The following is a 27,431-nucleotide window of genomic DNA, read 5'->3' as shown; positions in this document are numbered from 1 at the left end:
GGTGCTGGCTCGGGGGCGGGGCCTCCTTAGCCCCGCCCCGGCATCGACCTCTTAGCCGGCTTCGCCGGGCGCAGCCTCCAGTGCAGCTGGCTCCGGGCTATGGACACCCCCGGGGCCCCAGCCCCGACCGCGGCTCCGCGCCCGGGCAAGAAGGAGCTGAAGATCGTAATCGTGGGTGACGGCGGCTGCGGTAAGACGTCGCTGCTCATGGTGTACAGCCAGGGCTCCTTTCCCGAGGTGAGGCCCCCCGGTGGGTGGGAGGGGCTTGGGACCACTGGGGGTGAGGGACATCCTCAGGCCTCGACTCGAAGGTCCCCGAGGTCCTGAGCCTTTAGAGGCGGCTGCCACTCCGGGTAATCCCATGGGAATTCCAGAGCCCAGGGGTCTGGGAGCACTGAGCTGGATGGGGTGAGATTGGTAGGCAGTGGGGGTTCAGCCGGACCCTGGGCCCCCGCCGCACCCCCTAAAGACCACCCCTGCTCTTCCTCCTACAGCAGTACGCCCCGTCAGTATTTGAGAAGTACACGGCCAGCGTGACAGTGGGCAACAAGGAGGTAACCCTGAACCTCTACGACACGGCTGGTAAGTGCCCCAAAGAGCACAGTTTGCTCTCCAGGGGTTTCCCCGCTGGGGCATCCTGATCTGGCAGCCTCTGCCCAGCCTTGCTGCTCCATCAGACCAGGAGGCAGCATAGATCTGCTAGCTTCGAGGCCGAAACCACCAACCGAACCGTCCCACCTGTAAATGGAGGAAATAGGATGAGGTGAATTCCTGGGCCACCCTCCCATGTCTGTGCTGAGAGCCCCCCTCCCCCCTGCCTGGTTTGTTTCTCTCCTGTGGTTCTAGAAAACGTGGGCAGCGCTTCTGCCTTCCGTGGTTCCAGGATTTCATGCATTACTTGCTGTGGTCTCTGAAGATTCTGTGGGCTGCGGATTTGAGTCCCCAGGGAGACTCTGAGCTGCCTTTCTGAATCCTGTGATTCTAGGATAGTCAGCTCCCCATCCAAACCGGGTACTGGCATGCTGTGGCTGGCAGTTCTGTGTCTGTGTCCCTTGCTTCTGGGATTCCATGGACTGCAGTCCCTGGTTCTGGAAATCTGTAGCTACAGTTGACTTTGTGCTTTCCTGGTTTGTCTGGAGGAAAAACCAGACAGCTTAAGAAAATGAACTGAGGAAGAAAGAGGAGACCTCTAGGAAACATAGGCCCCAAATAAGGCTCTAACACCTGCAGCTCCTCACAGGGGGGTTTATGGTTTTCTGGCCAGAGGCATGAGAATTGAATTGGGGGGATGGGAGAAACAGTGGGAAGACCCTGCTCGATTCTGGGTGACCTCAGCGTTGGAGAGCAAAGGTTGGGATTCCCAGGTGGAACCTCACCCAGTTCTGTGACTCAGTCATCATTGACTTGGGTGGAACTGTGTCACCAAGTGTCCCTTCCCCTGCCTACCAAGCTTTGTGCATGTGAGGTGAAGTCTCTGACCCTTCTAGATGAAGCCTTAATCTAGACATTCCCCTTGGACAAAGGCTGTCCCCTGGCCCAGACCTCTCCTCTATTCCTGCGGTGAGCAGGCTTTGCTTGTAGGAGTGACCCACCCTTACAGTAGCCTCTGAAGATCCCTGCTTTTGGATGAGGGCCCTGCAGGACTGCCTGCAGAGAAGAGCCATGCCTCCAGGCCTAGGTGAGCTGGGAAAGCCAAAGGAACTCCCAAGGCAAGGTCCAGAGGACAGTACAAATATGTCTGGGATACTTTTATTTTCACATTTCTTGTTCAGGAGCCAGGGATGGGCAGGGCTTTATGAGTGGAGTGCTGGGGGGAGGGGGAGAGAGCTTGCTTTCAACCTGAGGCTCTGGGAGAGGAGAGGGGAGTTTGCTCTCTCCTCCTCCCTCTGCCAGGCCTCTCCTGTTAGATACCAGAGTTTTCTGTTCAGGGCAACCTCCCCCATCAGACCAGAAACAGAGGTCACTTCTGGTTTCTGGCTTCACCCAGAGAAAGATGCTCAAAGAACACCTTGGAGTAGATTGTCATGTGAAGGTTCCAGAAAGTTGCTACTTGGTGGAAGAGTTTGTAATAAGAGGCCCTTCCGGAGGGATGGAGGGAGTGTCTGTTAACTGTCATTAGAAGCTTGTGAGTGCTGTGCAGTGATGGTCCTGTCCACAGCTCCCTGCCACCTGTTTTGGAGTTAAACTGGGCTCCACTGGCTGGGTATCATTGGGAACATCCAGTTTTCTCATCTGCCATCAGGGCTAAAATGGTTATGAGAATTAAATCAGAATAATATGATGTGTGGCACTTCACACAGCAGCTGGCTCTGAGGAAGATACATGTTGTCACTGAGATTTAATTAAATCCTCCTGCCATTCAAGGCCCAGGACCCAGCCCAAGCCTGTGCTTTAGGATCCAAGGCCCAAGAGCTCTATGTACGGGGAACAGCCATCTTCCTGGCAAGACTCTTCCAAGCTGCAGAAAAGCAGTGCTGGGTTTTGTGCCCTCCATGGATGTATGTGTATCAGGGAGGTGTCCTCATAGTCAGCACAGTAGATCAAGGAGGGATTCTCAGTGGGGAAGGAATCTAGCTGCTCCCTCAAGAGTAGCCACTGTGACCGGGGAAGCCCTGCTAGTGGGAGGAAACTCCCTGGTTGGTAAGCAGTGCAGGGATGAGCCCGGGTCATTCCTCCTATGTATCAAGTGCTTGTCGTAGAGGCAACTCAGGAAATGACCGTGGAATGAATGAATAATACATCTGAATGTTGGCGGCCATTCAGCTCTACTATGGGGAGGGAGGATGGATACTGGGAGAACTGGGCAGAAAAGGCTGGCCAGATGATCATCGAGAGGAAGGAGGAGGCTAAGGAGGGGAGGGGAATGGATGGAGTAGAGATGAGTCTAGTAAATGTTGTAGAAAGTTCCAGAATGATGGATTAGCCCTGGTGAGGGAGAGGGGCATCTTCCCCATCAGTGGTGACCAGAGCTATGGGAATTGAGTGGCCCCAGGGTGGCTGAATTTCTCAACACACCCGACCAAGTGACAGCTGTGGGCGGTGCCAGGACCTTGCCCACAGTGCCCGCGTGCAAGGCCAGTCTGGCTGCCTGTCTCCATCCTGCGGAAGCAGTTACAGACACCCAGTGGTCTGACAGAGCACCCTCTGCTCAGAGGTGGAGAGAGGGTGGGGCCCAGAGCACCCATTGCTCTAGTAGCCTGGCCCCACCCTGACATCCTCAGAGGCAGGAAGCTGTGGTGAGGCCTGAAGGTTCCTGGGCAGGATGGCAAGGCGAGGAAGGGGCTGCAACACCAACTAGAGACTGCACTCTTGGGCCTGGGGATGGGATCCAGGGTGAAAGGGGCACAGAGTGGGTGGGGAGCCTGAGATGGGAACAGTAGGAAAAGAGGGGGGCAAAGGAGCTGCTAAGACAAGGAATTAGAGGTGAGGGTGCTGTGGAGCCCTGGAGCCAGCCAAAGCTGGGGACCAGTCAGAACATGGTTCTGGCTGAGGATCTGGGCTGCCCCAGCTACTCCTCTCCCTAGGGAGGAAATGCAGGTGGGAGGGCCCCAGCACAGCTAGTAGGAGTGGGTTCCTCCTCTTGCAGCTTCCCCTTCTCAGGCCGCCTACACCTCTCCCCTGTCCAACGCCCTGGACAGAGCTGGGAACCACCTGCTCTGTGCATGTCCTCCAGCAGATTTGGGGACAGCCACTGTAGCACAGTGACACTCTTTCTCTCCTCAACCCAGCTTTGGGCATTAGGGACTCTTGCCCCAGAAAGAGGGTTACAGAGGCAGAGCTCCATCCCATGCAGGAAATACCCCCAGGTTGGGTGAAAACCTCACTTCCGCCCTGCCCCACACTGACTGTAGGAAGAATGGGAGGCTTCAAGGGAGCTTGGGCCCAGAGACCTTTTCTCATGAGAAATAAATATATCCTTTTGCACAGGACACTGGAATGTTTTTAACCTCCAAGCCCATCATGGAGGCTAGGTGGCAGCTCTACATGGCTGAGCAAGTGACTTGGCCCCTGTAAGCCTTGGCATCATTGTGGGCAAAATGGGGAAGGGCAGTGGTATCACCTCATGTCTGGGAAGTCCCCTAAAGCTATGAGTCTAAAGATTCCTGGGCTGGAACTCCACCCAGGCTCCTAACTTCCCTTGGAAGTTTCTATTTCCGTAGGAACCATCACAGCAGCCCCTCACCTCTGCCTGGCCTTGCATGGCCTGCAGGCCTTTTACTTCCCAACTCAGGGCAGCATCACCCCCTTTCTCAGATAAAGAAATGAGGCCCAGGAAAGGAGGGTGTCGAGGTCCTGGAATGTGCATCTCAGTGCAGCCTGGACATGCAGTCCACCCCTCCCTGGGAGGCAGGGGTCAGCAGCACATAGAAGTGCCTCGTCTACAGCCCTAGGCCTTCTGAGGGGCTCAGAGTAAATCCTAGGGAGAGCTAAACTGGTGAATTTAGGCCAGGAAGACACTCTGGAGGAGTGCTAGGGTCTGGGCTGGCTGTTTGTCTCCTCCCAGAGTCCCTCTTTCTTGAGGTGACTGTGTCTGCAGCCACGTTTCCTTACCTGGTCAGGGCTGGAGTGTGTGGGTTGACACGTGTTCCGTACCTTCTGGGGTGGGTTGAGAGAAAGGTACCTGTATAGTCCTCTGTCGTTTATAAAACTTCCCATTAGCTGGGTGACTTTGGCAAGTCACTTCACTCTTTGTGCTTCAGTTTTTCTATTTGTAAAATGGGACAACAGTAGTGTTTACCTTGTAGGGTTGTGAGAAAGGCTGAGTTCATTCAGGGAAAGGGCTTTGGATGGGATAAGTGTTCATGATGACTACTGTAGTTATTAACCACCCTTACGATTGCTGTCATTGAAGCATACCTGCTTTTCACATGGCCATTTTGCAGATGAGGAAACTGAGGGCCAGGAGTTAATTCCTATGGGGGAAGGTTGCCAGGGAGAGCTAGTGCTCTGAGTGGCCTGCAAGCAGCTGACCTGGGCCCTAGGGACTGAGCTGGTGCTCCAGTTCACAGGATGTCTGCCTCTGACCCTGACAGAGGCTGCCTCAGCCTTAACAGGAAGAGCTTTCTGTGCCTGGCTTACCCCCTGGGCCGCTGCTGGAATTAGCACAGGCCAGGAAACCAGATGCCCTTGTGAGCAGGCGCTGGAGGGCATGTGGGGGCACAGCTCCCCCTTCGTTCCTGAAGTCACCAAACATTTATTGAGCTTACCTGTGTTCCAGAGAATGCCACAGTGAACAATGCAGAGACAGCCCCCGTGCTCAGGAGCAGACAAACAGAAAAGAGAAAAGTATTGGCATATTAGGTAGCCATTTGTGCTGTGAAGTGAAATAAAGCTTCTGTCACAGGTCAAACTGTCAAGGAGGCTGCTGTTTGAGGGCAGTCAGCAAAGGTCTCCTGGAGGAGACAGGAAAGAAAGGGGGAAGTAAGCCAGGCTGCTACCTGTTGGAAGAGCCTTCTGGAAGAGGGGCCAGCCAGAGCAGCACCTGTGTAGGGGGCAGGCTGGGTGTGATTGTTCTCAGCCCTCGTGGTGAGACTTCCTCCTTCAGTCCCCTGCAGCCTGGCTGCCGCCCTCAACATCTCCACTGAGACCACTCCTTCTGTCACCGCAGCCTGTAATTGCTAAACACAGTGGGCACATCTCAGCCCTCATCTCTGTTGCCTTTGCCAAGAGCTGAACAACTTGAACACAGTAGTTAGCCAGTATTTCCTCGATGCCTCTGGGTGCCAGGAATTATTTTTAAAGACAGACATGGTCCCTGCCCTCGTGTACGCACAGTCTACAGGGAGACGGTAAACAAGTCAGTTTCTAAGGACGGCGATGGGGGTGTGCCCACAGAAGCCATCAGGAGCCTGGTAAGAGACAACCTTGAAAAGCAGGCTGAAGGAAGTCCAGTCAGAGCAGGTGGTGTTCAAGCCCAGGGTGAGTCTGCCCTGGAGAAAACGGGAGGAGAGAATGGAGGGGAGATGGCCAGAGTGTCCTGGGCCCCATATTATAGTGGCTGGTTCCCTGATGCAGAATTTCTGGAACCCACTGTTAACATCCTAGAGGCCCAGAATGTTTTTGTTTTGTACTGGGGATTAGACCCAGAAGGTCTCTACCATTTAACTACACCCCCAACCCTTTTTAATTTTTATTTTGAGGTAAGGTCTCGCTAAATTTTCTAGGCTAGCCTGGAACCTGCAGTCCTCCTGCCTTAGCCTCCATAGTTAAATGGCATGCACCACCATACCCAGAGCCTGATTTTGCAAAATATAAAACCAGAAAGCATTCATTTGTATCAGCAGAAGGAATATTCCATTTGGAATTTCACAAACTGGGATCGACTCCTGGCTCAGTCACAGATTCAGGGAGTTTGGGCACAACCCTTCTATATCTTTCTAAGAAATGGGAAGATAGTCCTCCTTCTGGATCCGTGACCACCCACAGATTCCTAAATTCACTGATGCTTAAGTCTCTGGTATAAAACAGGGAAATATTTGCATATAACCTATGACCAACCCCCATGACTTTAAATCATCTCTAAATTACTTATAATACCTCATACGATGTCAGTGCCTTGTAAATAGCTGTTATTGTTTAAGGAATAATGACAAGAAAAAAATCTGTACACATTCAATACAGATGCAATTTTTTTTTCCTAGTTTCTAACTGAGGTTGTTTCTGTGGATACAGGACCTGACATTGTGGAGGGCTGACTGTATTCATCGTTTTCCTATCATATGAAGTTGTAGTGTAAGGATTTCTTTATTACTTATAGACAGAAGCACTCTAGAAGCTAGGGGACATATAAGGTATTTTATGAAAGTAGAAGTAGAAAGTAGGCAGGAAACCTAAAAAAGGAAATAATATAGTCTGAATGTGTGCCAAAAACATGCAATGAAGAAAAGTCGGGGTGGGGGGGGAGAAAGCAATGAGGAAAGAACATTCCAGGCATTGGGGACAGTGAGCACAAAGGCTCTGAGGCACAAGGGCTTGGTGGGCTTGAGAAATGGAGTTGGTACCCTGGAGTGAACTGCAGTGGGCAAGCAGGTGTAGAGGGAGACCAAGTCGGTGGACCATTGGGAGATGTTTAGATTTTGTACAAAGGATAGTAGGGAGCCATTGGAGGTGTTTCTGCTGTGGAGAGGTGAGTAGGATCTAATTGGTGCTTCACGATCACTCCAACAGCGAGTTGGAGAATGGATTCATCAAGGGCTACAGGAGACCAGGGAATAGATGGTGGTGGGGAAAAGTGGGGCGGGGCGGGGTGGGTCTCAGAACCAGCCGTCCAAAGGACTTTCTACAGTGGTAGGGGTGCTCTATACCTGTGCTACCCATTGCTGTAGCCACTGTCCCCATGTGGCAGTCAGTTACTTGGAATGTAGCTAGTGCAACTGAGGAACTGAATTCTTAAATGCTAATTTGAGTCTAAATAGCCAGATGGAGCAGGCCACTGACTGCCCTACAGGACAGCACAGGCCTAGAAAGACATGGACAGAGGTTAGGAGAAGGAACAGTTTGGGGACACATGTGGAGCAGCATGCTGGAGGTATGTCTCACAGGTAATCTCCAGCCTCCAGGTGGGGAGGGGTGATGGGTCTGAGCCTTCACCCCTTTCCCAGGGTTAGGGGAACTTTGGTTGAAGGACCCCGGGGATAATCCTGGCCTAATCATTGTCATAGCTGTGGCTTTTTGTCCATACCCTCATGACCCCCAAGCACTGGGTACATTGGCTGGGGTCAGTCCCATGAAGCAGGTTTTATTAAGACGTCTCTTCCGGGTGGGGAAACAGGCCCCCCCAGGTATCCAAAGTCAAGGTCACATAGAAAGTGAGAGGCAACTGGGATTTGAACTCCTGTCTGGTCTGTCTCTAGTGCCCATGACCTTCAGCACTGTGGTGCAGTGGAGCTGGCTGAGGGCCTTCAGGGTCCATGGATGGAGGGGGAGCCAGGAGAGAGTAACTGGGGGGACATGGCCTGGCTGTGCTCCACGCAGAGGCCACTTGTCCTGAGAGGACTTCGGCAGGGAAGGAGCGGAGGGCAGACTAGTGTCATTAGGGCACTCCTACCTGCAGGGTGGGGAGATTCCTGGGCCTCCATGTCCTTGTTCAGTGGAAGGACACCACAGAGCCTTTCTGCAGAGGTAGCTGTGGGGGTTGCTTATGAGGCTTGAACTTCTCACTATGGAAGTTTTAGAAGAACACCAAGGCATTGGGACTAAGGAAGATGTCCAATCCTGGCTAGATCCTGGACTAGGAAAAAAATAAAGGACATTATTGGTAAATGGGCAAACTCTAACATGGCCTGGGGATTGGATCAGAGTCCAGGGTCTGCGTGGCTTCCTGGGTTTGACATTGCAGTGTGGCAGGTAAGAGAAGCCCCTGTTCTTAGGAAATCATTTCTCAGCTGTAAAGACTAGAGTATCTGCAACTAGCTCTCACTGGTTCTGAGACAAAAGGTGTTTATATATATAAAAAGCAAGTGGGGTAAAACATAAACACTGTGAATCTGAGTAGGGAGTGCTTTACACTCTTTGTTGCAATTTTTCTGTAAGTTGAAACTGTCAACATAAAAAGTTACCCCCCAAACTTTTAAGTAAAAGCCTAAGAATCCAGCCACATGGAAGCCCAGCTTCTGGGTTCTGATCCCACTGTGGTCAGGGAATGTGGGCTCCAGGATTGTTCCCTGTTCCCAGGTGGGCCTGATGTACAGCTGAGATGATGGAGGCTGCAGGGTCAAGAAGGGCTGCTTGCTGCTTTTTCCAGCAATCCTCCACCTCCTGGCATCTGTGAGCATGGGCAGGAGGAATCCAGTCAATCATGGCAGAACCAAGGAGACTAGAGGCTGAAGCCCACACAGGCTCTGGGCCTTGAGGACCCTCCTGGGCCCCCATGGGTCTGAATCTCAGGGGTGGGGGCCCCAGAGTCCGAGCTTTTACCCCGAGCATCAGGCAGGGGAAGTGCACTCAAGGTCTGCAGAGTTACTAGCAGTTTTTCCAACACTTAACCTGCCATCACTTGACTCTGAGCAGTGCATGGGCTTGTTTTCATGTAATCTACTGCCCCATTCTATAGAAAACTGAGGCCCAGAGGGCACCCCCACTCCACTCATGGAAGCCTAGACAAGGGGGCTCCAGCAGACAGAGATATGTGCCTATCTGATGCCACCCTCTGGTTTCAGGGCAGGAAGACTACGACCGGCTGCGGCCCCTCTCCTACCAGAACACCCACCTTGTGCTCATCTGCTATGATGTCATGAACCCCACCAGCTATGACAATGTCCTCATCAAGGTGAGGCCCCCAGCCTGCCTTTGAGGGTAGGGGCCATGGAATCAGGATAGCCCCAGCCCTGATACTCTGCCTCCTCCTTCCACAGTGGTTCCCTGAGGTCACACATTTCTGCCGAGGGACCCCCATGGTGCTCATCGGTTGCAAGACAGACCTGAGAAAGGATAAAGAGCAGCTGCGGAAGCTCCGGGCGGCCCAGCTGGAGCCCATCACCTACACACAGGTGGGCCAGGACCTCAACCCCACCCACAGCCATAGGCCAAGGTCTCTCCAGTGCTGCCTGCCTCAGCCCTTTCCAAGGAGGTCAGGGTGCCAGCAAAAGAGACTTCTGAAAACACCCCCACCATGGCACATAACTATGGCAGAAAGACCTCCAGACTTTTGAGCTGTGTAACTGGGGTGCCTCAGTGGCCTTTCTGGGAGCTGAAGCAAGCAAGATTCTAAGAATAATTTTAAATAATTTTAAAGCTGATAGCTTATGGATCTGAGCACTTGACATTACTTCCCTCATTTGATTCTTACGTTTCTGAGACGGGTCCTAATAACCTCCCTCAGTTCACATGGGAGAAACTGAGGCCCAGGGAGGTTCAACAACTTGCCCATGGTTTCAGGTTTCAGGTTCAGCAACCTGAAAGTGGAGTCAAGATCCAGCCCAGTCACTGAGGACCAAGAGTCTGCCCTATCAACTCCATCCTGCCCTGTACCCAGGGCGTCCAGGAGTGCAGTCCTCATTTGAAATTGGGTGTCCTCTGGAGCCTCTGAGAGTCACAGCAAACCCAAGCCTTGCAGTTTTAGGGATGAGGCATGTGAAAATAGTTAGAATAAAAGGAACACAAAAATAATTTAATAAAGAAACTTTAATAAAAGGAATAAGCTTAATAATGACTAATTTATTTTTAAAATAATTTGTTTTGTTTGTTTTTAACTCAAAAAACTCAGTGGCTTAAATTGTGCTGTCAGAGAAGAGAGGGAGACAGGTGTCTAGGAAGAGGTAGTCTCTGTCTTGGAGCCTCCCACCTTTCCTCACGGGCTGGGAAAAACCACCCCAGCCCCAGTTCCCTGGAGCTGGAGAGAGGCTGGGGTGGAGGCCAACACGGGGCTTGTACCAGGGGTGGTAGTCAGTGTGGGGATACCAGAGAGCCCTAAAGTCCATCCACACACACTGGTGAGGACTGGTCCTAGGATGGAGAAGGGAAGGAGTCCCAGCCAAGGACTCTACCTCTGAAGAGTCCCCAGAGCCAGCCCCCAGCCTGTGAATCTCTAACAAGGTATCAGGAGGCCCCAGGCTCCTCATCTAATAATGCCTCCTCCCCCACTCAGGGCCTGAGTGCTTGCGAGCAGATCCGAGCTGCACGCTACTTGGAGTGTTCTGCCAAGTTCCGGGAGAACGTGGAAGACGTCTTTCGAGAAGCCGCCAAGGTGGCCCTCAGTGCTCTGAAGAAAGCACAGCGGCGGAAACAACGCCGGGTATGCCTGCTGCTGTGACACGGGCACAGGCCTCAAGACAGGACTAATAGGGTCAGGGACCCAGGCCTAGACCACTCCTAGGATTCTGCCCCGTCCCTAGCCCTGCGGCACCTAGGACCTCAGGCTGCACTCTTAGAACATTCTGGAACTCTCTCCTTTCTGTGAACTTACCTTCGGGTTCACAGAGAGTGTAGCAGTGATTGAGGGAGTCGGATACATGTCCCTCTACCCTGGAACCAGCTTTTGTTCCCAAGACTCAGGAGGGCCCTATCATGGTCTCCCCCTTGTGTGTCCCCCTTTGCACACCCAATTCATGCTTAAAACGTAGGACTTCATGTGAGTACGTGGGGATTTGGCACCACTCCACACGGTGCCCCTCAAACTTGCTGCTTCTATGTCACCCTCCTCCCTGGCCTCCCAAGATAGGTATGGCTGCATCCTCCAGCCTCTTCCTTCTTTCCCCCAGACCTCCGGGGTCACCACAGGGCCAGGGCCTATCAGGAGAACACAGGCAACAGCCCTGGAAGTGAGGCTGGCACTAGACCCTCCCTCTCCCTCTTCCTCCTCCTCTGTCCCACACAGCAGAACTCGGCCTTTAGATTGGGCACCATCATGTGTGCCCAGGGGGGAAAAAAGTGATCTCTCAAAAGGTTAGATGCCCTGGGTCACTCCCCTGACTCCTATTCCAGGTCTTACCTCTGGACCCTACTCACACCCCACCAGGGACTTGGGGTGGAAAGTGCCTGAGGAGACCTCTGTTCTCTCCTGGGATTGTCTCCCATCTTCAGGGGCCCAGGAGGGGTCCATTTAAATAGGCTTTCCACATGCCCCTCACAGCCTGCTTGTATCAGGATGTGGAGCTTAGAACTCCCCATCCTGGTCTCCTTCCAGTACTGACATCAAAACCCCTGTCCATGCAGGCCCATAGCCTGCCTGTGTCCCTGCCAGCCAGCTGCCTACACCCTGAACCTTTCAGAAGGTCTGGGATTGGGCGTCCAGGACTTTTTAAACAAGTGCCCAATGGCTCTAATGCCTGAGACAGCTGTGTGGTTGTGAGTAAACCTAAGAGTCAGTGTTGCCTGAGATGGTACCATGATCTTGGCCGGCATTTGTTCTCCCTAGTGCTGCCTGCCTCGTCTGTTCCAGGGAAGTCAGGGTGCCAGTGAAAGAGACTTCTGAAAACCACCCCACCAGGTTCCCCAAGGCCCTGCTGTCCCCTGGGGAGTCATCCAAGGACCTCTCCTTCTCACAGAATCCAAGGCCTTATGGACAAATGATGGTTTAGGGTGGAGGTCAGCAAACTATGGCTGCAGGCCACATCAGGCTACCACCTATTTTTGTAAATAAAACGTTTTATTGGCATCGCCAAACTCACTTTTGTATGCACTGGCTCCTTTTACTCTACAACTTCGCCTCTAAAACATTTATTGTCTGGCCTTTGATAAGAGTTTTCTAACTCCCAGCTGGGCAAACTTGGGTGCCTACAAAGGGCTGAACAGAGATCCAAACAAGGGGAGTAGGGCAGGGGTAAAGGGAATGGTGGGACTGCCAAACCAGAGAGCCAGTGCCTGATCTCACCTTGTGGGAATGCTGTTGGATCTTTTCTTTTGTGTGTGTGTGTGTGTGGGCGGGGGTGGGTACTGGGGATTGACCTCAGGGGCTTTCTACCACTGAGCTACATCCCCAGCCCTTTTCTTTTTTCCCTTGGTACCAGGGATTGAACTCAGGGGCACTCAACCACTGAGCCACATCTATAGCACTTTTTTATTTATTTAGAGACAGGGTCTCAGCTGCTTAGCACCTCACTGTTGCCCGGCTGCCAACCTTTTTTTTTTAAGACACTTTCTTGCTATAGTTACCCAGGCTGGTTTTGAACTTGTGATCTTCCTGTCTCAACCTCCTGAGTGCCTGGGATTACAGGTGTTCACCACAGAGTCCAGCTCTTTCCATTTTTCTAGAGGAAGTAGAAATCTGGATTTTAATATGAAATCTCACTGTGGGGAGGGCATTGTTTTTTAAATGTAACTAATTAAAAGAATTTAAAACCCCTTTGAGCAGGGCACAGGGGCAGATACCTGTAATCCCAGCTACTTGGGAGGCTGAGGCAGGAGTATCACAAGTTTGAGGCCAACCTGGGTAACTTTGCCAGATCCTGACATAAAGTAAAAAATAAAAAGGGCTGGGGATGGCTATCCTACTCCTCAGTTCATATTCAAAGGACTTAAAATCAGCCTACCACAAGGACACAGCCACATCAATGTTTACAGCAGCTCAATTCACAATAGCTAAACTATGGAACCAACCTAGATGCCCTTCAACAGATGAATGGATAAAGAAAGTGGAGTACATATACACAATGGAATATTACTCAGCCTTAAAGAAGAATGAAATTATGGCATTTTCAGGTAAATGGATGGAACTAGAGAATATCATCCTAAGTGAAAAAAGCCAATTCCCAAAAAACAAAGTCTGAATATTTTCTCTGATAAGCAGATGCTGATCCATGGGAGAGAGGGGGAGAATGAAGAAACTTTGTATTATGCAGAGGGGAGTGAGGGTAGGGGTGGGGCTGTGGGGATGGGACAGATGATATACAATGAGACAGACATTATTACCCTACATACAGGTATCAATACACTACTGGTGTGACAGAGGAAGGAGAATTTGTGTTCCCTTTGTGTACAAGGTGTCAAAATGCATTCTACTGTCATGTACAACTAATTAGAACAAATTTAAATTTTCTTTTTTTTTAAAAAAGGCAGGGCTGGGGATGTGGCTCTGTGGTAGAGTGCTACCCTAGAATGTGTGAGGCACTGGATTCAACCCCTTACACACACAGACACAAGACACACAGACAAACCTCTGGAAGCATGTCTGTGGGTACCAGCTATGTGGTCTGGTCTGGGTGGATGTGTAGGGAAATGGTCAAAGGCAGCTGAAGCCTGTGCATAGGTGGGCAGGGGCAGGCACTGAACTGAACCTGCTGGCTTCTTCACCCTCCCCACTACAGACCTGGCTGGGTACCCATACAGCAGCTCTGGCCTCACAGGCTGGCCTCTGGGAGTGAGCCTGCTCACTGTCCCCTTTCTCACGTATTACAGAACCTCTGAGGGAGGTGGGGAATGGGCCATCTCCGAGATGCTTAAGTCCCAGCCAGAGCTGAGTGTGTGGCTCCTAGGCCCTGAGTACTTGTAGTACGCTTGGGAAGGTGGGCTGAGGGAGGGGGTCAGAAAACCCTGAAGGATGGCCTGGTACTTCCAATATCAACGACCTGGGTCACTCTAACAACCCAGAGGCTGGTGCGCCCTCTAGTGGCCAACTTCTTAAACCCTCCCACACTAGGACTAGCCCTCCCAGTGACTCCAACGGGGCGGAGCCCTCAGGTCCCAGGGAGGCAAGGCCACTTTCCCAAGGACCAGCAGGCAGGTGACTCAGGAAGCACAAAAAACTTGAGACAAACACAGGCAGTGGTTCTCTGAGAACTTAAATAATCCCCCATCACTGAGGGCAGGGGGCCGCGGAGGGGGCTTACAGCAGGGGCAGCTGGGGCCCAGGGGAGGGGGCTCCACAGGATGCCAGAAGGTTTCATTCCACCCTGCGCCTGGGGTGCGGTAAGCAGCAAGTCAGCATAAGTCCAACCCCTGCGAGGCACATCCAAACCCCTTCGTGAGGGGATTCAAATGACAGGGGTGGGGACAAAGGGGCTCCCTGAGGATTTGGGCCCCACCCCTAGGAAGACTGACCCAGTCTCAGCTATTGCTGAGAGCAGCAGGGAAGGCCTCAGATTCCAGGGAAGTTGGGAGGACCCGGTATTAAATATGTCATAAATAGGGAGACTAATACTGTGCAGAGAGGTGGGCTTCACATTCCTCATGTCCTGCTTGGGAGGGGGCCTCAGCCCTGCTCCCAGCAATGCCACTGGCCCCCCTACTGCTGTTGGCCACCAGTGACAGGCATCCAGGGTGCCAACAGGAATCCCCAGTAGTCTCAAAGTCCGGGACCCCAGGGGCACACAAGTTGAGATGCTCACGGCTTCTTCATCTCATTTCTGTTCTTCTGGAATTTGGCGCACCCAACCTTGAATGCAGTCAAGTCCAAGGCTCATGGCTTCTTCGTCTTGTTTCTGTTCTTCTGGAGTTTGGTGTGCACGACCTTGAGCGTAGTCAGGAAATTGCCAAGGAAGAGGACGAGGAAGGTGAGAGCCAGCACGAACACCTGCGGACCCACAGGGATGCAGCGCCCAGCAGCACAGAGGGCAGGGTGGGTAGAGAGGAGAGAGAAGCTGGGTCAAGTCCCCTGCTGAAGTGTAGGTCCTCACCTGGGGCCCCAGGGCCCCAGCAAAGCTGCAGGGGTTTCCAGAGGCAGAGGTAGGTGAACTGGGTAAAGGCAATGAGTTTCCAGCATCAGGCTGGTCCTGGAGAAACATTTGATGGGGTGGGCCTCCTTAGCCCCTAGATCCCTGAGGGGCTCCATGGTCCCTGAAATCCCTCCCACTATCTCCCAGAGTTTTCTGAGCAATAGGGCCCCAAGGCAGAGAAAAGGAGGTGGCTGAGGACAGAAATGTCCCTAAGCCAGCTCAGCACCAGCAAGGCCTCACCCCTACTCACACATACGCCACACAAACACCATACCTGCCATTCTCTGCATTCTTCATGGCTGGAGAGCTCAAACAGTGTGACAGCATTGTAGAGCTGCCAGAACTGGAGACAGGAAGACAGTACTGTTCACCCACTGAAAAGTCAGGGAGATGTCCAGCCCCCAGCTTCCAATCCCACCTGAACGAGGCACACCCCCCAGATAAACTGCACCCCAGGCAGGGTGGGTATGAGGACCAATTCTGGCTTCTTTCCTTAGTATCCCTGGACCCAGAGGGCATCCCTGAGGCTTCTTGCTCCTGCAAGAAGACTGACTTGGTCTTGGCCATTGGCTCAGAGCAGCAGGGAAGGCCTCAGATTTGGGGGAAGCTGGGGTGGGCTAATACTATGGACAGAGGTGAGGTGGGCTTCACATTTCAGCTGCCTGTAAACAACTGGTGAAGAAGGGGGAGACCTGAAGACCTTCTATACTTGGGATCAGCACAGACAGGGGCACCCCAAAATAGCAGGGGAACTCACGTGGCCACAGAAGAGGAAAGGGAGGAGGAAGGTGAGGCCTCGCCACATCCAGGACTGGAATCCTTCTATAGAAAGCAGCAAGGAGCCAAGGGCCCATATGAGGGGACTCAAGGGGCCACTGCCCCACCATGTACCCTAAGATTAGCCAGCAACTAACACCAGGCAGGCGCTGTTCACCTTCTATAGGTGGGTAAGCACTCCACCGCAGTAACAACTCAGAGACCTGCAGAGCCCCTGTCACCATACCCAACTGCTCTCTCAAGTCACCATGAGACAAGGCCCGGCACTACTCAGGCGGCTTCAGGCACTGTGTTTTCACTAATTTCCTTAATTGCTGCAGGAGTTTGCATTTTGGAATGGGCGTTTGCACATATCGCTTCAATCATATTAAAGTAGGGCTTTTTTTTTTTAAACCAGGGATTGAACCCAGGAGCGCTTAACCCCTGAACCACATCTCCAGCCCTTGTTTATATTTTATTAGAGATGCTGAGTTGCTTAGAGCCTCGCTAAGTTGCTAAGGCTGGGTTTGAACTTGCAATCCTCCAGCCTCAGCCTACAAAGTTGGTAGGATTACAGGCATGTGCCACAGCACTGGGCAAATAGGGTCTATTTTGCAGAGTACTCAGGTAGAAGTGACCTTCTCCAATGATAGCAGAGCTTTATTACAAATAACTTCCCCTTAAAGTTTAAATGAGGGAAAGCTCTTTTTTGATTGAGCATGCCATGGATGAAAAGGGTTAAGCTCATATTTCCAATGTACATATGTATATACATTTTTTAAATTGTTTTGGTGCCAAGAATTGAACCCAGGGCCTTGCACATCTAAGCAAGTACTCTACCACTGAGCTATCCCTCCAACCCCTATTTATACATATTTATACATATATGTGTCATACATGAATTATATGCAAACCAATACTAGGCTAATAGTGTGTGTGTGTATATTTTTGAGATGGGATCTCGCTATGTTGCCCAGGTTGTCCTGGGCTCAAGCCATCTACCCATCTCAGGCTCCCAAGCAGCTGGGACTACATACACACACCATCATGCCTGCCTAATATTTTGAATATTATAAAATACAGGCAAAGAATAGATATCTAAAAAGAATAAGGTCAAGGCCCAGCTCTGAGGGCCTGGCACTCAGTCAGCCTCACACTGGGCAATTGAAACAGAATCCATAATGAATTACAAAAAGCAACTCAGATAAAGAATGGCAGCCCTGGCTCTGCTGAATGGAAGGTCTTGTGTCCTTGCAAGGACATGCTCCAGTGTGGGGAGCTGGGCAGGCCAAGGCTTGTTTAGCCCTTGCCTGGCTACTCACCCACAGTGAGGTCCAGGTGATTCCTCTCACCCAGGGCTCGCAACCTGTAGAGGCAGCCCCTCTGGTAATAATACTGTAGGAACTGGACACAGCCTGCAGGGGGAGCACAGCACCTGGGCTTAGGGCTGACAAACCTGAGGACAGGACAACTTTGCCTCTCACCCAAAGCTCTAAGGCCCCCAAGTTCAGCAGACCTTACCAAACCACAGGCTGGTGGGACGTCACCAGCCAGAGGGCAGAAAATTCACCCTGGTTACAATCCTCTCCCACCCAGGTTACAATCCTCTCCCACCCAATCCCAAAACACACACACACACACACACACACACACACACTCTCTCTCTCTCTCTCTCTCTCTCTCTCTCTCTCTCCCTCCCCCCCCACCCTCCCCACACTAGTCTGAATCTGCTTTATCCTCTATCCAGAATACAAAGACAGCTCAGATATGAGGACCCGTGTAAGCCCCAACTAGACTGGAAACTTCTGAAATTTTCCTAGGCACGCAGTACACGCTTGAGAGACACCTGCTGGAACGTAAGATGCCAGTGCTAAGCTGGAGGCTACACACAGTGGAAGATCACAAGAGATGATGCTGTATAATAGGATAATTCCTAGTTGCTAAACATGAGGAGGTACTGACATAACAAAATAACAGTTAAGATAAAAATTTTAAAAGTTATAGGGAGAAGTGCTGGGGAGTGATATTAGCCAAATTATATTGCTATATTGTGTATTGTGTTCATGTACAGATATGTAACAAATCCCATCAGTATGTACATCTATAATGCACAATAAAAAATGTGGGAAAAATAAAATTAAGGTATAATAGTAAAGCTCTATGTCCATAATTATAAAATGTACATATGAAATATATATATACATACATACATATGTGTATATATATATAAAAACATTTGAGGGGGCTGTGGCTCAGTGGTAGGGCACTTTGCTGAGCACATGTAAGGCACAGGGTTCAATCCTCAGCACCACATAAATTGAAAAAAAATAAGATATTGTGTCCATCTACAACTAAAAAAAAAAAAATAAAAAAAACAACATTTGAAAGGACATAGATCTTAATGTTGATCACCCCTAAAGGTGGATTATTGTACAATTTTCATTGTTGAATTTATATATTTATAGTTGTTTGCAAGCAGGTTTTTATTTAAAATCCAAGTAATATGGAGGGCTGGGGATACAGCACAGTATTAGAGCACTTGTGTAACATGCGCCAAGCCCTGGGTTTGATCCCCAGTACCTCAGGGAAAAAGAAAAAATGATAATACAGAGACAGGTATGGTGGTTGCACCTGTGTCCCAGAAACTGGCGCTGAGTCAGGAGGATCACTTGAACCCAGAAGTTTGAGGTCAGCCTGGGGTACACAGCAAGACCTGTCTTAGGGGTGTAGCTTTGTGGTAGAGCACATGCTCAGCATGCACAAGGCTGGGGATTGAAGCCCTAGCACCAAAAGAAGGGAGGAAGGGAGGAAGGGAGGGAGGAAGAAAAAGGTAGGAGACAACCCCCTCAGAACCAATTCAGAATCAATTCACTGTATACCAATCCAGAGCTATTCTCTGCTTTTTTTTTTTTCTTTTTTCTTTTTTTCTGGTACTGGGGATTGAATTCAGTACGATGGATGGAAAAACCTTAACCCTGAGCTATATCCCCACACCTTTTTATTCTATCTTGAAACAGGGTCTCATGAAGGTGTTTGGGTTGGCTTGGAACTCTCTACCCTCCTGACTCAGCCTCCAGAGTCACAAGGATTACAGGTGAGCACCACCACATCCAGCCTTCAGAGCTACTCTAAAATGGAAAAAAAAAAAAATCCATTTTAAGGACTTATTTAAACCTGGGAAACAAGGTTTGTGGCTCCAACACCACTCAGTTCCCAAAGGTTGCACTCCTGGGCAGAGGCTGGGGCTCCAAAGGGCAGGTGCAGGCTGATGTCCCTCTCCTAGGGCTGGGGGTGGGGAGGTAGGGTGGAGTTCAGCTGCGGGGCAGGGAATGGTTCTTTTCTGGATTTCTGGTCAGGGTCCTCTCCCTCCCTGGTCTCCCTCTACACAGCCCAGCAATGATGTCCACTGGGGGGACCCCTTCAGTGAGAGCCCCAAGAAATCAGTCCCTCCCCCAAAGCTGGGCTCAGACACTCACTCTGAAAAATTGAGAATGCTAAAAACTGATTGCGAAACTTCTGATAAATTAGTCCATTGGGCCTGGAGAGAAAGAGGAAAAAAAAAAAAAAGAGATGAGGTGCTCGGAAATCTTGACATTGGTCCCTGTCCCAGCTCCACTCCAACCAAGAGAGAAGAAAAAGGTTTTAAAGTTAAGCCAGAGTCCCTGGTCTCTGCCCTTATTTGTCCTGGAACTGGGCCAGGTCATGCCCATCATTCTTTCTAAAACCAAGAGAGCTTGGTAGTCATTCTGAAACCTCATTCATTCCTTTGGCCTTGATGTTCCCTGTCACCTCTGCCTCAGACAGCAGGCAACTGTGAAATATTCCCAGCTGTGGAAACTCCCAACTGGCCTGACAGGGCCCTGGCAGCTAGTCCTCTAGCCCAGTTGTAAATTCATACTTGCCTTCCTGACCCAAAAGTCTTCCCTAGAAGGGCCCCTTCCACATTGACCAGCCTCAATTCATCCAACTCCCTGGGGAAACTCTAGGGGCCCAGCAAGGGGCAACTCACCAGGTCAGCATCACTCCAGACAGGAACGTAGAGACATAATGGTGAGACACCCACCAGCCTTTAATTCTCGGGGAGAAAAGAAGGAAAGATGCTCAGGTGGGGACAGAAACACAGGTGATGGCCTCTGTTTCCAACCTATGCAGCAGGGGCTGCTCTACAGCTGGAAACAGCTTCTTGGAGTGAGAAACCAACAAAACCAAGGGCTGAGATGTGGTCCTGTGGTAGAGCACTTGCCTGGAAATGGGCACAAACCATACTCTGTCCCTTCTTGATCCTACAGAGATAATAATCCTATGCTGACTACCTGCAGATTATCCCAGAGACCCACCTCAGGCTCCAGGGGTTTTGGAGACCCTCATAACACATCCCTAACATCACCTGGCCTTCAGGCCCACCTCCCTATTCTCTCTGGGCACCCAGATGTTCTGAGCATCCTGGCCTTTTCTTGAATTTGCCAAGCCTGCTGCTGCCTCAGGGCGATTATGGACTGAATTACATCCCCTCGAATTCTTATGTTGACATCTACTCCAGTACCTTAGAATGTGACTCTATTTGCAGATAGTGTCTTTTTTAAAAAAAATATTTTTAGTTGTATGTGAACACAATACCTTTATTTATTTATTTTTCTGTGGTGATGAAGATCAAACTCAGTGCCCTACATGTGTTAGGCAAGCGCTCTACCATTGAGCTACAAACCTAGCCCCAGCGAGGGTCTTTAAAGAGGTAACTGAAGTTAACAGAGGTCACAAAGGTGACCTAATCCAATGTGACTGATGTCATTGTACAAAGAGGAAAAGGCACCAGGGATAAGTGTGCACAGAGGAAAGGACACACTGTGAAGGTGGCCCTCTGCAAGCCAAGGAATAAAGACCTCAGAGAGCAGCGTGCCAGCATCTTGACCCTGGACTTCCAGCTTATGGAACCATAAAGAATAAAGATGTAGTTTGAGATGCCCAGTACACAGTAGTCCCCCTGGCAGTCCAGCAGCTAGTACAAGGCCTCTATACCTGCTGCTCTCTCTGCTCCAAGTCTTCTGCCTGCTGGGGGTGGGTATGAATTCAAGTTTCAGACTAACTTTCACCTCCGCCAAAGGCCTTCGCTGACCACCTTGCTAAAACCCTGGATTACATTCCTGTTTAATTTTCTTCATGGTACTTACTGCCATCTAAGATTATGTACTCCTTTCCTACTCATCTGTAAATCCCAGGAGAGCAGGGATCTTGTCTGTGTTGCTCACTGATGTATCTGTGACACCAAGATCAGAGCAGCTGCTCAGTTACTGTGTTGAATAAACACACAAATATATATATGCACTCACACAGAGCCGTAGCCATGCTATCCTGTGCAGACACAGGGATGACAGACTCCACATGTGTCCACATCTGTCTCGGGTCTCTGCTGGACTCCCCAGATCCTTTCTGGGAGCTGCAATCCAAACACATGGAGCAATGAGCTCTGCTAAATGCACCCTGGGAACAGCTGGGCTCCTTCCTCCCAAAGACTGGGCAATGGGTGACGGACATGGAAATAATAATCACCTCTGTTCTGTTATAACTCTTCCAGAACAGAGTACTGAGAAGGCAGATGTCCAGATGCTGTCTCTTACAAGGAAGAGGAACCACGAGAACCTGCTGCTGGGGAAGAGGATGCTGCATGAGGCTTTCTTTTTAATGAAAACCAGCCTGCAGCTTGCTCTCCTGTCATCACCACCAGGCCAACTGGCAGCTACAGGCCTGCTATTTGGGGATGTGGCAAACAACATTCCAAGGAGTGGCTCTGCCATAGTCTACTTGGCTCTTCCACAAATGGTCACCATGCCTCTTCTCAATACTGTTGTGACATCCTTGTGGAAGTCCCCTGCATGACACTTTCTCCATGGTGGCTATCAGAAGCTGGACGACTGGGGCAGGTTATGCCTTGATACCTATCAAATCACCCTCCAAAACAGCTTCCCCAATTTACACTCCCATCAGCAGTAGATTTGTTTCCCAAAACCTTCACAAACACTAGAGATAATATTTAATTTTTTTTTAGTTGTAGCTGGACGCCATACCTTTATTTTATTTATTTTTATGTGGTGCTGAGGACCGAACCCAGGGCCTTGCACATGCTAGGCAAATGCTCTACCGCTGAGCCACAACCCCAGCCCAACATTTAAAATTTTGTCACTTTCATTATGTCTTTTGTGGGGGGGGGGCACTGGGGATTGAACCCAGGGCCATGTACATGCCAGGCAAACACTTCATCATGGAGCTACACCCCTGCCACTGTTATCGGGATTTTTTTTTTTTTTGGCAGCAGGAGGGGGTGGGGGGGGGACCAGGGATTGATCTCAGGGGCACTCTACCACTGAGCCACATCCCCAGCCCTATTTTCTATTTTATTTGGAGACAGGGTCTTGCTGAGTTGCTTAGCACTTTGTTAAATTGCTGAGGCTGGCTGTGAACTCATAATCCTCCTGCCTCCTGAGCTGCTGGGCATGTGCCACTGTGCCCAGCAGTTTGTCATTGGGATCCTAACTTGCATTTCCTAATAGGTGGGTTGGATCCATCTTAAAATCTTCCTACTGGAAAGTGCACGTCACAAGAATGAGGGCTGAATCTTAACCAACTCCTCTTCTCTTTTCAGCCCATAAGACATTTCTGGATATCAATTAGCTGTTCAGGCAACAACCTATGTGTGACTCAAGGATTATGGTAAGAGATTTACGTTTTACGAGGCTCTGTATTCCTAGCAATAACAGCACCAGGTAAACAACAAGCATTCAATAAATGTTGTCACGAATGAAGTGATATCCAGGAGGTGTGGCGAGTGAAAGCAGCAGCTAGTCTGTATGCCAACCAACACAGGAGATCACATTCATCCAAATATTTGTCCCCAGCACTGCCCCAATTCTACTACCCTCTTCTTGCCTGTCCGAGTCTAAGAGGACCCCTGAATCCAATTTCCTAATAGTAAATTCAGCTGGCCAGAACCTCGGACTTTCAGCTTGAAGATCAACCAAGAGCCTGACATGGCAGTGCATGCCTATAATCTCAGCTGCTCAGGATGCTGAGGCAGGAGAATCACAAGTTTGAGGCCAACCTAAAATTTAGTGAGACCTTGTCTTAAAATTAAAAGGGCTATGGGTACAGCTCAGTGGAAGAGCACTTGTCCAGCATGCATGAGGCCCTTGGTTCAATTCCCAGGACCTCCCACCACCAAAGGGCAACCAAGAGGTATCACTGCAACCCCTCTAGAGTTCTGCAAAGCCACACAGGGGCTCTCAGATCTTGTCCCCGGACACTCTTTTGTCCTACTCCCCAAAGTTTCCCTGAGAAATGCCCTGGGCCAAACCCACACTCTGGACAAGCTTGACTGAGCAGCAGCTTTCAATTTCAGAGCTAATGGTGCCCAGAGCCCAGTTTTGACAGATGCCATCAATAAACACAGCTCAGCACCATGGGGTGAAGCTAGAAACTGCATCTTCCCCAGCTTAGCATTCATGAACCCTACTGCCCATCTGTTCACCCCAGGGCTCGGGGCTGGTTTTGTGTCTGTGTGTTTTTATATAAAGGTTTGATTGTGATATAACTCAGATACCGTCAAATTCATCCAGTTATACAATTCAGTGGTTTTTATTATATTCTCAGAGCTGTGTAACCATCACAATCAATTCAGAACCTTTGAATCACCTCAAAAAGAACTCTGCAAAAACCCCATAGCAGTCACTTTCTAGGCCATGTCTGCCATAAAAACAAGGCCTGTGGACTTGTTCTTAGAAGCAGAGGGTATAGGACTCAGGAAGAGCAGGTGCAGGTGGGCCAGAGCAGAGGGATAGCACATTGGACTCTGCAGATCATGCCAGGGAGATTTCCGCTTCTCCCTTCAGGACACATTAGATAACGAGAAGAGATGCGCACCAGGCATTGTTCAACCCAAGGCAGCTTCTGGCTTTGGGGCTGGGGCAATCTGGACAGCTGGGGAATGGCTTCTACTCCTCCCTTGCCTGCAGCCCTCTACATGTTTGTTCCAAGGATAGGCCCCTGAAAAAGCCAGAGATTCAAGCACTGTGAGCTGGTTCTCTAGGAAAGCCAACCCAGCTGGGTTGCCATCACTACTGATTTGGGCATAGAACTAACTATAGTGGACATCAGCTGTTTTGCCATCTGCCAATCACCACCCATCCTGGTCTGCGGCCTCAGGTATACAGGAAGTCACCCCACTCACACCATCGGCTGGTTTGGTGGAGCTGAGGACTGTATCCAGCACATGTCTCAGAACTGGCCAATAGGTGTTCAGCAGCTCTTTGGCAACAGTGATTGGTTCAGGGGCCAGCAAGTCATCCCAATTTAACCAGTCAGAAGTTTGAAGATTCCCTCTGGATCTATGAGGATACAGGAGGGGCTCTCAGCTCTGGAACTGCTGACCCGATTCCTGGCCCACCTGGGCTTAGAAGAGCCAGCCCAGGGAGAACACTAGGGAGTTAGAGTGGGCTGTTAACATTGTTGGGAGTGGGTCATGCTGATGTGCGCCGCCAGAATCCCAGCAACCCAGGACACTGAAGCAGGAAAATCACCAAGTTTGAAGCCAGTCTTGGCAACTTAACGAGGCCCTGTCTCAAACAATAAGAAAGGGCTGGAGGTGTAGCTCAGTGACAGCACCCCTGGATCCAATCCCCAGAATCGGGGTGTGTGTTGGAGGGGGGCACTGTTGGAGCTTTTTTTCTCCTTTTCCCAGTTATGTGGGCTCATAAGTGCCCCCTCAGATTTAGTCCCTCCTGGGTGGGTTTCCATCATTTGCCAAGTTTGCAAGGGAAGCTGACTTGCTTATTGAACCAAAGAGCTACAGCTCAGGTGGGAGCCCGCACAGCAGGGGTGGCTCCATTTTGTGATGGGAATACACCCACACCTCAAGCCTGTTCCCAGAGTACTCCGTCTGTCCAAATTCAGGTCTCAGACACAACCAGGAAACAGACAAGAGTCTCGGGGATCCATCACGTATGACCACAAAAGTAGGACCCTAAATAGAATAAGTTACATTTTATGTATGTATATTCTGCCAAAGTCCATTCTACTGTCATGTATAACTAAGAATAAAAAATAAAAATCTTTTTAAAAAATGTCTCTGGGAGCAAGCCTGCAGGAGGTGCATATGGTTGGTTCTGCTCTACTATCCCCATAATACCAGTATGGTCCCAAAGACCTTTCCTCACTGCAGAGCCTGGCTTCAATTCATTTCAACAAAGTCCATGGGGTGTTTGCTGGGTACCAGCCCTAAGCTCCTGAGCTGGCTCTGGGCTACTTAAGAAATGAGAAAAGCAGCACGCATCCCAACTTGGGCCCTCCTGCTGCCTCCGCACATGCTTTTTGGGAATAGTTTCTTAGCTATTCCCTGGTGAGAAGCCACAGCGGGAGAAACCTCCTGAACATCTTTCTTCATCCGCCCCAGGATAAATCAGCTCTGAGGAGGAGCTGGAGGAGGATGGAGACTAAATCTGCAGCAGATGTTGAAAACGAGTCACAAGTTTTGAGTCACCCAGATTCAGCCCACCTGCCTCATCCCCTCCCCCACAAGCCGGCCACAGCTCATTGCCGTCATTGTAGAAGCTGAGGCCCTCATTTGGGCCCACTGGCCCCATTCCAGGCTCTCCTCCCCAAGGCCAGTGTGGGATGACAGCCTGGAGGAATGGTTCCATCACAACTTGAGATTTCTTGGGCCACACTTACCAGGACAGGGCCTTTTTAAATTTGTGGGTGCTCCCAAAAAGTAGTGTGAGTTATCTTGGAGTCTTGTAACTCAGTGTCTGGTGCTCAATAAATATGTGATGAACACCACATGCTTGGGGGCAGGAAGAGCAAATGTACAGAAAGCTTTGCTGTGAAAGCCCAGAGACAACACTCCTGCTCTTCCTTCAGCATCAACACCCAGGAGGCAGGAAAGCTCCTTCTAAACTGTTAGGCAAGTAAGGTTTGTCTCTGGAACTCCATCCCTCCCTTTAGTACTGGCGCTGAGCTCCAGAATTTCAGGGACTCTCTCTCCTTCTCTTTGGTAACTCCCCCACCAGTAGCTCAACATAGTAAAAAAAAATAACAACAATAAAAAACTGGACAGAATAACTCTTCCTAAAGTGTGGATGACTGTTAAAGCATGCACCCAAGCTATCTCTCCTAATTTTTTTATACATTTATTTATTTTTATGTGGTGCTGAGGATCAAACTCAGGGCCTCACACATGCTAGGTGAGCGCTCTACTGCTGAGCCGCAACCCTAGCCTCCCCACCCAAGCTCTTTTAATAGAAGCTCAGCATAAGGGTGAAACAGCAAGATGACAGCAAGTCCACAGCTACAGAAAAGAATTAGTGATAAAAGTGTCTTGCCAATTGCCCTGGTCTCATTTCCCTATCATCTGGATTCGATCCAACCACATCCCAAAAAAGATAGATACTATTCACTCTAAAATTAATGTTACTTATGACTTAATGTTAATATGAATGTTACTTATTAAATTAATTTTATTATGAATGTTACTTAGTTGGTAAGGTCTTCTATTTCAGTGTTCCCCAAAGCATAGGTGCATGCCACCCAGTTTTAGAATGACATGAGAGCATCACACCAAATGTAATGAACCTCAAGGAAAGGTCCACTGTTTAGGTCTTCTCCTTTCCCGATTAAGTCGAGGAGAGTCTGGGTTACATGCTAGGATATCTTTAATGCCTCTTGAGATCTGCTCATCCCCCTTTTGCTACACACACACACACACACACACACACACACACACAGAGCAAACTTCAGGCCCAAGGGCTCAAGAAGCAAGAATAACTGACATCAACGATCTCTACAGGGAAAATAGTAGGATACTTTTACAGAACTCTTCTCCAACTGCTGGTTGTTTTCCTTTTTTTTTTTTTTTTCAAGAGAGAGAGAATTTTGTTATTTTTATTTTTTTTTTTTAGTTCTTGGTGGACACAACATCTTTGTTTGTATGTGGTGCTGAGGATCGAACCCGGGACGCACGCATGCCAGGCGAGCGTGCTACCTCTTGAGCCACATTCCCAGCCCCCTGCTGGTTGTTTTCCATGAATGATGGCGAAATAAAGTTTTCTATAATCATAAATCAATATACATTTAAGTTTAAAAAAAAGGAGGATTGATTTAAAATGTAAGTAAATCATCACCCAGGTTGTACATGAATATGGCAAAAATGGTGAGGACAGGACAAGAATGAGCAGTCTGAAAAAACACTGATCTATCTAAACAGCTGTGCTATAGGTTGTGCTCCTGAGTCACTGTGCCCACCCCCATGGGCTGGCAGGAGGGATATGGTGGTCCTTACCTCTTGGCTTTACGTTCAGGGTGAGAGCCGGCAGGGCAGGGACCTGCCATAAGAGACCACCAGGCAAAAAAGTGAGAAGGTGGCAAATAATTTCAGGGGTTTGGCAAATGTTCATTTCTTGGCTGATCCTTACCAGTCCCAGAAAGCAGGAAGTAGGAAGGGGTTGGGAGGCTGTTCCATGGTCACCCCCCAAAGAATCAGACCTTCAGAAAATGAGTCCTCCACGTGGCAAGGCATGGGTCTTTTTCTACCCCCCATGCTGG

The 27,431-nt window shown here is 50.0% G+C and overlaps 2 protein-coding genes across 4 annotated transcripts in view; one reads left to right on the top strand and one right to left on the bottom strand.

Moving 5' to 3' along the window:
* The first annotated feature begins 80 nt into the window (after positions 1 to 80).
* Rhof (ras homolog family member F, filopodia associated) lies at positions 81 to 12,073 on the top strand. The gene is made up of 5 exons (XM_076848422.1): positions 81 to 237; positions 495 to 582; positions 9,159 to 9,268; positions 9,354 to 9,488; positions 10,586 to 12,073. The coding sequence occupies exons 1-5, from the start codon at positions 100 to 102 to the stop codon at positions 10,748 to 10,750; spliced, it is 636 nt and encodes a 211-aa protein (XP_076704537.1). The 5' UTR covers positions 81 to 99; the 3' UTR covers positions 10,751 to 12,073.
* The window catches only part of Tmem120b (transmembrane protein 120B), a 45,090-nt gene continuing 28,960 nt past the window's right edge, over positions 11,302 to 27,431 (bottom strand). For 2 of the 3 annotated variants that reach the window (XM_076848165.1, XM_076848318.1), the window contains 6 exons: positions 19,855 to 19,920; positions 19,322 to 19,383; positions 17,168 to 17,260; positions 15,847 to 15,911; positions 15,364 to 15,432; positions 11,302 to 14,947 (listed from right to left, as the gene is read on the bottom strand). In XM_076848165.1, the coding sequence (XP_076704280.1) occupies positions 14,834 to 14,947; positions 15,364 to 15,432; positions 15,847 to 15,911; positions 17,168 to 17,260; positions 19,322 to 19,383; positions 19,855 to 19,920 (469 nt within the window). In that variant the 3' untranslated portion in view covers positions 11,302 to 14,833. The remainder of the gene's footprint in view (positions 14,948 to 15,363; positions 15,433 to 15,846; positions 15,912 to 17,167; positions 17,261 to 19,321; positions 19,384 to 19,854; positions 19,921 to 27,431) is intronic. The other variant, XM_076848240.1, reaches the window with a different exon arrangement.

Source organism: Callospermophilus lateralis, chromosome 1 (genome assembly GCF_048772815.1).
Source record: "Callospermophilus lateralis isolate mCalLat2 chromosome 1, mCalLat2.hap1, whole genome shotgun sequence".
NCBI lineage: Eukaryota > Metazoa > Chordata > Mammalia > Rodentia > Sciuridae > Callospermophilus > Callospermophilus lateralis.
The sequence above is the reverse complement of the archived record's forward strand: the minus strand, read 5'-3'. Positions and strand labels throughout refer to the sequence as shown.

Coding starts and splice junctions, on each gene's coding strand:
- Rhof (XM_076848422.1), top strand. CDS start 100: ATGGACACCCCCGGGGCCCCAGCCCCGACCGCGGCTCCGCGCCCGGGC. Junction 238..494: donor GCCAGGGCTCCTTTCCCGAG/GTGAGGCCCCCC, acceptor TTCCTCCTACAG/CAGTACGCCCCGTCAGTATT. Junction 9,269..9,353: donor ATGACAATGTCCTCATCAAG/GTGAGGCCCCCA, acceptor CTCCTTCCACAG/TGGTTCCCTGAGGTCACACA.